General features: G+C 42.4%; 1 protein-coding gene and 1 long non-coding RNA gene across 2 annotated transcripts; one reads left to right on the forward strand and one right to left on the reverse strand.

The window, feature by feature from the left end:
* Positions 1–367: 367 nt before the first annotated feature.
* Positions 368–5,807, forward strand: dram2b (DNA-damage regulated autophagy modulator 2b). The gene is made up of 8 exons (XM_090205305.1): positions 368–702; positions 1,437–1,641; positions 1,796–1,863; positions 1,984–2,126; positions 2,238–2,415; positions 2,666–2,748; positions 2,815–2,907; positions 4,184–5,807. Exons 2-8 carry the CDS (start codon positions 1,511–1,513, stop codon positions 4,304–4,306), a joined length of 819 nt encoding a protein of 272 aa, XP_090061431.1. The 5' UTR covers positions 368–702; positions 1,437–1,510; the 3' UTR covers positions 4,307–5,807.
* On the reverse strand, positions 1,091–6,958 carry LOC149975923 (uncharacterized). Its single transcript, XR_016487903.1, has 2 exons — positions 6,825–6,958; positions 1,091–2,431 (listed from the first exon to the last, which is right to left on the reverse strand). It is a non-coding gene; the product is annotated as an uncharacterized LOC149975923 (long non-coding RNA).
* Between the last annotated feature and the right edge of the window lie 5,289 nt (positions 6,959–12,247).

Consider the following 12,247-nt stretch of genomic DNA (forward strand, 5'->3'; position numbering starts at 1 on the left):
TCCAATATGAAAAACGTACTGAACGTAGTGCAAAAGGAATGGACTAATTAACAATGGGATTTAAAAGTATTTTCAAAATATTTTTAAGTAGAGTATTACAATTATTATTATTATTACTATTATTAATAATAGTAGTATTATAAATACGGTTTAGTTATTTGTATTACTGTTGTTACCATGATAACTATCTAGTAATCATTACTTTTTGCTGTTAACAATAATGGCAGCGCTATAATATTATTTGTGCTATAAAGTCGATTAAATGTTTTTCATATTGTTAAACAACAAAAATATTTCAGCATAAAATGTTATGAATTTCGTAAAATTGTTTTTTCTACCATCGTCACGGGGGGACTTTTATTTTGAAGGGAAATCGCCGAGGGCACAGCCTTTTTCTTGATACGTCTTGAGTATTGTTGCTGATGGAACGGAGGTCTCTTTGTTGACGTTTGCTACAGATCTGGGTATTATAATGCCACGCCTCTTCTGGAACACTAACAGGAAGTAATGAGCTTGTGATTTTAGTTGAGAAAGCGTGACCTAATTCCTCATCTGGGTCATGTAGCCTTCATTTAATCAGAGCGATCTAAAGACTAGACTACATATATTAGCTTTTTCTGCTTTCCCGCTGTTCATTGTTGGTCTTTTGTGAGACCGAATTTCGTGTGATGAGGTGACAACAAAGGAACCACTTTTTTGAAGGTACAGTTTATTGCCGCGTTCAAAACAACTGGGAACTCGGAAAAATACTAGGTCAAATAATGACGTCAGATTTTCAGGTCGGAAAGTCAGAGCTCTGGAAATAGGCCCGAGTGTCCGTGTTTAAATTTCGAGTGGACTGACCGTTCGAATCAAGTTTTTCCATTCGCAGCTCGTTTTTCTGCGTTCCCAGTCGTTTTAAATGCACGTAAGTCGGAGATTTCCGGGCTCTCAATTGTTTTGAACGCAGCATCAAGCCTTCAAACTCAACTCTGGACCTGGAAGCCAGTTAAACTGCATTTATTCATTGTTCCCCTCTAATCAGGGACTTGTTTAGATCTGGGACACCAGGCGTATGCAATTAATTATCAGGTAGAACAGAACCTGCATCTTGTTCACTCTACTTATTTTATTAAACAGTAGCGTGTAATGTAGCATAATTTCAAATAAGAATTTGTTCTTAACTGACTTGCCTCGTTAAATAAAGGTTATTTAAAAAATAAATACATTGTAGCCTACCAAATGTAACTAGCTCGCTCTGTATCTCAAGTCACTTGACTACATTAAGCCACACAACTAGTAGAGGAACTGAGAAATGCGATCACGTGGCAGGAATACATTGTAGTCTCTTGATACTGAGCTTTTATCCAGAATGAGGAAACGAGTGTGCAGCAGCTTCAGCTATTTTTCTCTGTGTGTGTATGTGTGTGATGCCTCACATAATCCAATATCTACAGGTGAAGGCAATATACCAGCATCTGTGGTCTAACTTGGATAGGCTACTGGTGGTTTGACACACACAGCAGAGGATATGTGGTGGTTCCAGCAGGGTCTTTGTATTCTACCGGTGGCTTTGGTATTATGGACGGCGGCCACATTCATCTTTGCTTACATCACTGCTGTCCTGCTGAAACATGTGGACCCACTGGTGCCATACATCAGGTCAGACACAGGCTCAACACTGTGCCTTTTTACCATTATACTTGCAATCACTTCACTTTATAAGTAGTAGACACAATTTTACATGTATTACAATTGTACATTACATTGTGATAGTGGGAGATTACATTTTTGATGGTCATGTTTCTGTTCACAGCGACACAGGGACGGTTGCCCCAGAGAGATGTGTGTTTGGAATCATGCTGGACATCTCAGCATACTTAGGTAACATCACCATTACCTCTCGGATTCCTCTTTGGAATCTAGCAATACATTTGAAACCAGCTATAAACCTGACTGAATTTGTGACTATGTTTTGATTTGTGATCGTGTTTGTCGTGGCAGGCATAGCCACCATGTACGTACGCTACAAGCAGGTCCAAGCCTTGACAGTCGAAGAGGAGTCAAAGCTGCATAAACTCAACCTCTTGGGTTTGGTGCTGGGATGGATCAGCTCCTTTGGCATGTGCATTGTTGCTAACTTTCAGGTACCCATTGACACGTGTGTGTGTGTGAGAGAGTCTTGTTCCTGTTTGTTTTGATGACAGTATATGTAAATGTGGTACTATAAAATCATTCTCTCTCTCAACAACAACCAGAAAACGACTCTGTTCTCCATGCACCTGGTGGGGGCAATATTGACATTTGGCGTGGGGGCACTGTACATCCTGGTGCAGACCTTGGTGTCTCTGTGCATGCAGCCTCACGTCCACGGGAAGAGCATCTTCTGGGTCCGACTCAGCATCGGGGTCTGGACCTTCGCCAGCATCATCAGCAGTATCCTCCGCTATTTCTGCAACAAGAAAATATGAAATCATGATTCGCTGTTGCTGATAATAGAATGTTGTTGCTATAAGACAATGCCACTCAATTACAGTGAATGGAAGCTGTGAACTCGTGCAACAAATTGCAAGGACCCCTGACAGCTTGTTCAAGATCCAAACGTTCTGAAATATTGCAAGAGTTGCCCTCTGTAACACAGCTCTAGCCCCTGCCTGTTGTGCTCCTTAACCTTCTCACCTCTCAGTGTTTGTGTCATCTGTCATCATGTACAGCAGTCTACCTGGAGTGGACGTGGCCCATAAACTGCACTGGATACCTGGAGAGACGGTCAGTAGACTTTGTGATAGTTTGTGTTGTTGTGCGTGTGTGCGCTAACAGCTCTGTCTGTTGCAGGGCTACATCCCTCACATCATCAGCACCATCTCTGAGTGGTCTCTGGCTCTCTCCTTTGTCAGTTTCTTCCTCACCTACATCAGAGACTTCCAGGTACCTAAGCTCTCCTCCTCACTTCACTCACTCCATCACTTGGACCAGACAGAATATATGTTCAAATCAGACTATTTGTCACATGCGCCGAATACACACCTTACTGTGAAATGCTTACTTACAAGCCCTTAACTAACAGTTTAGTTCAAGAAAGAGTTAAGAAAATATTTACCAAATAAACGAAAGTAAAAAATAAAATAACACAATACAATAACGAGGCTATATACAGGGGGTACAGGTCAGTTGAGGTAATTTCTACATGTAGGTAGGGGTGAAGTGACTATGTATAGATAATAAACAGTGAGTAGCAGCAGTGTGCTAAACAAATGGGGGGGGGGGGGGGGGGGGGGGGGGTCAATGTAATAGTCCGGTGGCCATTTGATTAATTGTTCAGCAGTCTTATGGCTTGGGGGTAGAAGCTGTTAAGGTCCTAGACTTAGTGCTCCGGTACCGCTTCTCGTGTGGTAGCATAGAAAACGGTCTATGTCTTGGGTGACTGGAGTCTCTGACAATTTTTGGGGGCTTTTCCTCTGACACCGCCTATTATATAGGTCCTGGATGGCAGGAAGCTTGATGTACTGGGCCGTGCGCACTACCCTCAGTAGCGCCTTACTATCAGATGCCGAGCAATTGCCATACCAGGCAGTGATGCAACCGGTCAGGATGCTCTCGATGGGAACTTGAAACTCAATGTTGTTAATGGGGGCCTGTTCGGCCCGCCTTTTCCTGTAGTCCACGATCAGCTCCTTTGTCTTGCTCACATTGAGGGAGAGGTTGTAGTCCTGGCACCACACTGCCAGTTCTCTGACCATCTCCCTATAGGCCCTCATCGTTGTCGATGATCTGTTCACCACCCAATGCTGTGTCGTCAGCAAACTTAATGATGGTGTTGGAGTCGTGTTTGGCCACGCAGTCATGGGTGAACAGGAAGTACAGGAGGGGACTAAGTACACACCCCTGCCCTGAGGGGCCCCAGTGTTGAGGATCAGCGTGGCAGAAGTGTTGTTGCCTACCCTTACCACCTGGGGGAGGCTCGTCAAGAAGTCCAGGATCCAGTTGCAGAGGGAGGTGTTTAGTCCTAGGGTCCTTAGCTTAGTGATGAGCTTTGTAGGCACTAAGGTGTTGAACGCTGAGCTGTATTCAATGAACAGCATTCTGACATAGGTGTTCCTTTTGTCCAGGTGGGCTGCAGCAAAATCCTGCGTACCCCATAGCTCTCCAGGGCAGAAGATGGAGACCATGATTCTAACAACTGTTCTCCGTTTCCCATCTGTAGAAAGTAACGTTGCGGGCAGAGGTGGACCTACAGAGCAATCACCTCTACGATTCTCCACACTACAGCATCACTGCACAGGTCAACCAATCTGAGACCTCCCCACTGATGGCGGGGGGCATCTGAACAGGACAACTCCTAGTGGTGCGGTTGAGTCGAGCTGTAATTATGAACATATTGAATGGAATCAATGAGATATAGAATGTTGAGGGTGTAATCAACGAGCACTATTATAAACAGGGTGGTTCGAGCCCTGAAATCTGATTGGCCGAAAGTAGTGGTATATCGGATACCACAGGTATGACAAAACATATGTTTTTACTGCTCAAATTACGTTGGTAAACAGTTTATAATAGCAATATGGCACCTCGGGGGTTTGTGGTATATTGACAATATACCACGACTAAGGGCTGTATCTAGGCACTCCGCATTTGCCGTGGTATATTGGCTATATACAGCGAACCCCTCGGGCCTTATTGCTTAAATATACCGCTGAAAGACCTAATTCTCAGATAGTGTAAATTCCACATGCCCTTTTAAACTGACATTTTGGTTCTTATTAGAAAGTCATTATATTTTTATTAAACCTAAAGGGGATTGATCCACTGACAAGACATGTATTTTTTTTCAGTAGTCAGAACACAACTAACCGGTATACTATTCTCTACCAGCCACTCGATGGTGCCAAAGAATCGTCAAGATGTTTGTTTTGGCTTTCTTAAATCTAACAATGAGCATTTGTTGCGCTATCTTACGTTTGTCTTTCATGAGAATTGATGTCATTAGGTGGTTTACAGCAAGGCACTTGAACTAATTAACTAGAATATGATTTATTTGCTCTACCTTGCTTTTGGGATGCTAAGTTTAATTGATTTGAATGTTGCTCTCACTCTGTTAAAGTAGGATAATATAAGAATTGGGTTTGGCTGTAGGTTTGGTCATTAGTGAATTATGGATTTTCTTGGGATGCTTTTCTATTAGTTTTTATGTTTCTATTTTCCCCAATGATCATCTCTATTACCCATAAAAAAGTAATATGAATTTCCCTTTCCTGTAGAATGGATACAATATTGGTGATGTAAGGAGGTGCTTAGTACAAGATTTTTGGTTATTTGAAGATGTTTGTTTCTACTAAAAGTTTATTTTGTTACAGTATATAAAACATTTCAGCTGGCCACTTTTTGCCACCAGTTTCTATAACCGCAGGGAGGTGTGTGGAGGAGGTATTGCCATCATTGCTGTAAACTGGCCTGAATAATTCCATCATGTTAACCTAATCACCTATGCAGTAACTACATAGACGCTTTGTTTGTTTCATTCTCATAAGAATGGAAAGCATCAAATTCACTGTTGTATATGAAGGCTTTATAACAGAATAAAACCTTTTACTTCTGACGCCGTTATAGATTAAAGCAATAACAAACAAGATAGTTATGACATTTATTGGTATATTGAGTCATTTACATCGTACCATACCATACCATACAGTATATATTTAGTCATATATTTCATGAGAATGATACACACATCTAATTGTACTTAAACTGAATTGAACAAAAACATTAACACAATGTGTTGTGTTGGTACCATGTTTCATGAGCTCAAATAAAAGATACCAGAAATTTTCCATATGCACAATTATTATATATTTTTTTACATCCCTGTTAGTGAGTATTTTTTTTATCCTTTGTGAAGATCCAGTTATGACAGAATTCGTACTCAAGCAATGAAGAGCTCTGCAGCAGTGTCCTCAAATTCCTTGGCGTCCATGTTACCCACGGCTGGCTCCGCTCCAGCCATAGCCTGGGCCAGCTTAGCTGGTGATATTTTAGTGCTTGCCTCCAGCTAGCGGCTAATCTTTGCATTAACCTCCATATAGGGATTTTTGTTGGTGTAGTGCAGGGTTTTTTCAACTTTTTCAGCCTGGGACCCAAATGACAAATTCTGTATTTTCCTGGGACCCAAGCTTATGAAAACATGCAACTATACATACATATCAGTCAATTTCATTGCCCTTAAGCCAGCCTAAAACAGGTGCAATAAAGACAAATAACAATTAAATGAAAGAATAAATAGCTATTCGTGTTTATTTTCAGGTCTATTCTGTGCTCAGTTTTTGACAATGCAACCCTAAGGTCATGCACAGCATGGAGTGTTTCTGTACTTGTTTTTTAAGTACGCCAGAGTTGAGAACCCTGACTCATAGATATGTGGTGACAAACTGGATCAGAAGATCTACCGCTTTCTCAGTCAGGCAGGATACCACTTCCTGCTGTAGATGAACAACCCAGAACTGTGTTTTCCTCAAAAAGTATCTTGCTTCACATCAGTTTATTCCCGTTCAGAATAAAAATCTATTTTAAAAAACGTGTATTTTAACAGCAATCGTTCCAACCTAGACTTGTTTTCACTAATAAGTTCTACAGTAAGATGTTCAGTAGGCCTGATAATTTCATATGTACTGTTGCTTAGGGTTGCACTAGTTAGCTAGCATGCTTTGGCTAACTTTAGCTAGCTAGCTATTAGCTGTGTACAAGGGGATTGTTTGAAAGAGAAACTCACATCTACTACTATGAGAGATAGTACTCCCTTATTTCTGCTGATCATCACCTGTTATAAAATGACGTCTTGCTAGCTGACTTACCTTTCCACTGTCAAAGCACTGTTTGCTGAAGCATTCTGCCATTTTCTGAAAGAACTCCCTCGGTTTAACTGTCATGCTCAGTGTTGCCAGGGCCACCTCAAATTTCTAGCCCTATGACCTCTGAATACTCGCACACAAGGCCTGAAAACTAGCCAAAAATATGTTTTCGCAGCAAGAGAGGAGTTGCCACATTTATCCATGAAATCCTTTTTCTATAACGTTATCGAGCGTTAAGGAAAACGTCATTTTTTACGACGTAGGCTAAGAAGCAAAATTAGTTTTTCCATCAAAGTAATGATTCTTGTAAATTTAAGAATATGTCGCAAGTCATAAGATAAATTGCCCTTTATCTCTCAAGATAATTTTCTATCAATGGATGACGATTTAACTTGTTTTGACTGCTATAATTGAGTAATAATGCCCTAGGAGGTGTGGTATATGGCCAATATACCACGGTTAATGGCTGTTCTTTGGACCTAGCCCTTAGCCGTGGTATATTGGCCATATACCACAAAACCCAGAGGAGCCTTATTGCTATTATAAACTGGTTAACAATGTAATTAGAAAAGTAAAACGTGATTTTTGTATTTCCCATGGTACACAGTCTGAGCCCTGAATGCTGATTGGTTGACAGCTGTGGTATATCAGACGTATACCACAGATATGACAAAACATTTATTTTTACTGCTCTTATTACTTTGGTAACCAGTTTATAATAGCAATAAGGCTATCAGGAATCAAGGTAAGACCCAAGTGCCGACTGTGTGAAGTAACAATGTTTATTGTAACCACAGGGGCAGGCAAATGACAGGTCAAGGCAGGCAGGGGTCAATAATCCAGAGCAGAGGCCAAGGTACAGGACGGCAGACAGGCTCAAGGTCAGGCAAAGGTCAAAAACCAGGAGGATGTGGAGAAGAGAGACTAGGGAACAACAGGAGCTGAGACAAAATGCGGGTAGGCTTGAACAAACCAGATGAACTGGCAACAGAGACAGAAAACGCAAGTATAAATACACAGGGGATAATGGGGAAGATGGGCGACACCTGGTGGGGGGTGGAGACGAGCACAAGGACAGGTGAAACAGATCAGGGCGTGACATAGGCACCTCAGGGGTTTGTGATATTTGGCCAATATACCACACCTCTGGCTTCATTGCTTAAATAAATGTACATAACTATAGATAAATCCAACAGGAGAATTTGAGTGATGAAAGTTGGACAGATGATCTCAATCTCTGTGCAAGAAACACTTGGATGAACTTCAAAATACAAATGTTAGGTTATTTTCTGGCAATTGTGCCTGATGTTAAGACTACAAACCGCTATGAAAGCCCCCCCCCCCCCCTGGTCTCACTCAGTAACTTTCCATGTACAAAGTTCCTATTCACCCTTCATTGACCCCTAACATAAACTCAGCAAAAAAAGAAACGTCCTCTCACTGTCAACTGTGTTTATTTTCAGCAAGCTTAACATGTGTAAATATTTGTATGAACATAAGATTCAACAACTGAGACATAAACTGAACAAGTTCCACAGACATGTGACTAACATAAATTGAATAATGTGTCCCTGAACAAAGGGGGGGTCAAAATCAAAAGTAACAGTCAGTATCTGGTGTGGCCACTATCTGCATTAAGTACTGCAGTGCATCAGATTTGCCAGTTCTTGCTGTGAGATGTTACCCCACTATTTCACCAAGGCACCTGCAAGTTCCCGGACATTTCTGGGGGGAATGGCCATAGCCCTCACCCTCCGATCCAACAGGTCCCAGACGTGCTCCATGGAATTGAGATCCGGGCTCTTAGCTGGCCATGGTAGAACACTGACATTCCTCACGAATTCGACCATCACCCCTGGTGAGACAAAACCGCGACTCGTCAGTGAAGAGCACTTTTTGCCAGTCCTGTCTGGTCCAGCAGGTGGGTTTGTGCCCATAGGCGATGTTGTTGCCGGTGATGTCCGGTGAGGACCTGCCTTACAACAGGCCTACAAGCCCTCAGTCCAGCCTCTCTCAGCCTATTGTGGACAGTGAGCACTGATGGAGGAATTGTGCGTTCCTGGTGTAACTCGGGCAGTTGTTGTTGCCATCCTGTACCTGTCCCGCTGGTGTGATGTACGGATGTACCGATCCTGTGCAGGTGTTGTTACACGTGGTCTGCCACTGCGAGGACAATCAGCTGTCCGTCCTGTCTCCTTGTAGTGCTGTCTTAGGCGTCTCACAGTACAGACATTGCAATTTATTGCCCTGGCCACATCTGCAGTCCTCATGCCTCCTTGCAGCATCCCTAAGGCACGTTCACGCAGATGAGCAGGGACCCTGGGTATGTTTCTTTTGGTGTTTTTCAGAGTCAGTAGAAAGGCCTCTTTAGTGTCCTAAGTTTTCATAACTGTGACCTTAATTGCCTACCGTCTGTAAGCTGTTAGTGTCTTAACGACCGTTCCACAGGTGCATGTTCATTAATTGTTTATGGTTCATTGAACAAGCATGGGAAACAGTGTTTAAACCCTTTACAATGAATATCTGTGAAGTTATTTGGATTTTTACAAATTATCTTTGAAAGACAGGGTCCTGAAAAGGGATGTTTCTTTTTTTGCTCAGTTTACATTTCTTATACATTTAAAGTAATCAATACGTTCTAATATGATGACAGGACTAAGTGTACTTCAAGCCAGAATCCAACAGGTAGAAAAGTGGATGTTTCCCATCTTCATAATTGCATTGACGTCAGTGGAGTCATGTTTGTAACTTACACTATGTTTGACAGCCACAACTCAGGATAGTCAGACAGGGCAGACTACCTCTATCATTCAACAGGTAAGGCCCAACAACAATATGACCTCAAACACCTTATTAATGAAGCAGTACAACTGATTTGTGAAAGAAAATGCATTAGTCGTACACATCAGACCATGTTTATGGTAGCAATGTAGCAATGACCTATGTCATTAATTGATCTAATGTAAAACAATTCATTAAACTGAGAAATGACATGACCATAATCAGCAGAGTACCTTGTGAGCCACAACTCTGCATGCCTTGTATAATGTTATAACTGCATTACAACAAATGCTTTAGAAATGAGTTGATTGCTTTGTACTCACGTTGATTGAGCCTCTATAGTAGCTCTATAACTAATATATCTGAATCTACAGTCCGTCTAATCACCCCTTTTTATTCAGACGGCAACAAGAGGAGGTATCAGATTAAGAGAAAAATAGTTGAGGACAAAGCAGCCTTGACAGCTGCCATTGTTCAACTTCACGAGCAGCAGGCAGAGTTTAGGCTCCCCATAGTGGATGAGCTGCTCAACACTGACAACTTTGTGTGGCCATGGGAGAGACTTGGCACCAGTATATGATTGCAGAAGGTATCTATTGTGAATATTTACCTTCAGCGTAGGCTGCAATCATTGCTGTTGTTCTGTTATATACCTCTGTGAGTTTACATCTCAGAGGTACATCGACAGACTGATGATGGTGAACAGAATGCAGGAGGAAGAGAGGATCCTGGTGCAGGAGATGAAAAGTTACTGGGGTAGTCTACAAAGACCAACGGAACCCTAGAGGCACTCTCCCTACAGCTGCAAGATCAGAGTAAGTTGAGGTTTATACAATTTTTGGACTGAACTTTTGGTCTTGCTTTACAAATACCCTCCATACTCTTTTGTGTAGTGGAATTGTAAATCATTTACTGCTATACATATGACTTTTAGGCAATGCAGTGGAGTTGTCAGAGGGAGTGAGGAATGGCCTTCTCTGCCACCTGACGAGAAGATTGAGTGAACTGACACAATACCAAGACAACACCTACCACAAGCTGATTTTGATGACTGATGTAGATGAAAACTCAGATGAAGATAGAAGTCCTATTGCTGAGAGCTCAGATGACGACTGCTATGCTTTCTGAAATCATACACCGCCCCTGCCTCTTTCTCTCGGTCTCGCTCTCTCCCGCAGGAGAGGGAGAAAACCACCAACATCTCCCTCGGGAGCAGCCTGCCACCATCTCCCTCGGGAGCAGCCTGGTCTCCTGACGTTGACCCCTGGCCTTCTGAACCGATCCAGGGAAATGTAATTTGCCTGTTGATGCGCTAGTAGAGAAGGAATGTCTAATTTCAGCACATGCTATGTTTCCTCACCTCCTCCGTTTCTTCCGGTCTTAGAATATGGCGACATCATCAGCAACTCAGAATGTTGGTTGAGGACCTTTTTACTGAGGAATGTGGATGTTCTTCATGATAGTTTTCTATGCTGCCATGATTGTGATTTTTGTGTAATTGTAAGTTGCAAAAGAGTCCTTGTTCTCAATGGAACTGCTAAAATTAATAAATACATGCATTAAGCACTAACAGCTCTGTGTGATATTCAATTCTGATCTTATCTCATCGCTGCAACTCCCCAACTGGCTCGGGAGAGGTGAAGGTCGAGTCATGTGTCCTCCAAAACATGACCCGCCAGACTGCGCTTCTTAACACCCGCTCGCTTAACCCGAAAGCCTGCCGCACCAATGTGTCGGAGGAAACACTGTTCAACTGACGACCGAAGTCAGCCTGCAGGCGCCCGGCCCACCACAAGGAGTCACTAGAGCGCGATGAGCCAAATAAAGCCCTTCCGGCCAAACCCTCCCCTAACCCGGACGTTGCTGGGCGAATTGTGCGCCGCCCAATGGGACTCCCGGTCACGGCTGGTTATGACACAGCCCGCGATCGACCCCGGGTCAGTAAGGACGCCTCAAGCACTGCGATGCAGTGCCTTAGACCACTGCACCACTCGGGAGGGCACAACATCACCTTTCTAATATGTCACTTGCCAAATCTAACAGTAGCCTATCACTCGTTTTTATGTTTGACTTAAAAATCAGTTAACGGTGCATCAATGAAAAATGCACTGTTGCCCAACCCATATAATTCAGCAGTGCACTGTACACTACACCATAATTTCAAATGGTAGGACATTGAGGCTCTTTCCATGTGTCCTATTGAAGCTTACTGGCTGATGAAGGACAATAATGTATTATGCCTATTTACAGCAGCATATGAATTAACAGTTATTTTACCAGAGTTCATTGCTGTCCATTGATAGATTCATGGCATTAAAATAATATAGAATTTTACAGTATACAGTTCAAACGTTAGCCTACTATGATAGGCACCTGGCACAACGCTGATTGATATCGGTTCAAATGTTATGAGCAGTGAGCCTATCTATTTGTTATGAGCAGTGGATTGGTCTGAACTGTTGCCTAGGTTTTAACTTAGACGATTTGTGTATATAATCCTTTATGACCACATGCACCTCTGATTAATTATGATTGACTATGCGCAAAAGTAAATGGAATTGTTTTCGCACCCACCATGCATCATGTGGATAATGTTCATGTGGGGTAAAATGTGTATATTTTGGGATGTGAGCACTCAGTCTGTT

The sequence above is a fragment of the Oncorhynchus mykiss genome, chromosome 17, assembly GCF_057628025.1.
Source record: "Oncorhynchus mykiss isolate SJ-2025 chromosome 17, ASM5762802v1, whole genome shotgun sequence".
Classification (NCBI taxonomy): Eukaryota; Metazoa; Chordata; class Actinopteri; order Salmoniformes; family Salmonidae; genus Oncorhynchus; species Oncorhynchus mykiss.

Bases quoted from the DNA above. Each gene is read 5' to 3' on its own strand.
- dram2b (XM_090205305.1), top strand. From the start codon at position 1,511: ATGTGGTGGTTCCAGCAGGGTCTTTGTATTCTACCGGTGGCTTTGGTA. The intron at 2,749-2,814 runs GTCAGTAGACTT...TGTCTGTTGCAG, and splicing joins ACTGGATACCTGGAGAGACG to GGCTACATCCCTCACATCAT. The intron at 2,908-4,183 runs GTACCTAAGCTC...TCCCATCTGTAG, and splicing joins CCTACATCAGAGACTTCCAG to AAAGTAACGTTGCGGGCAGA.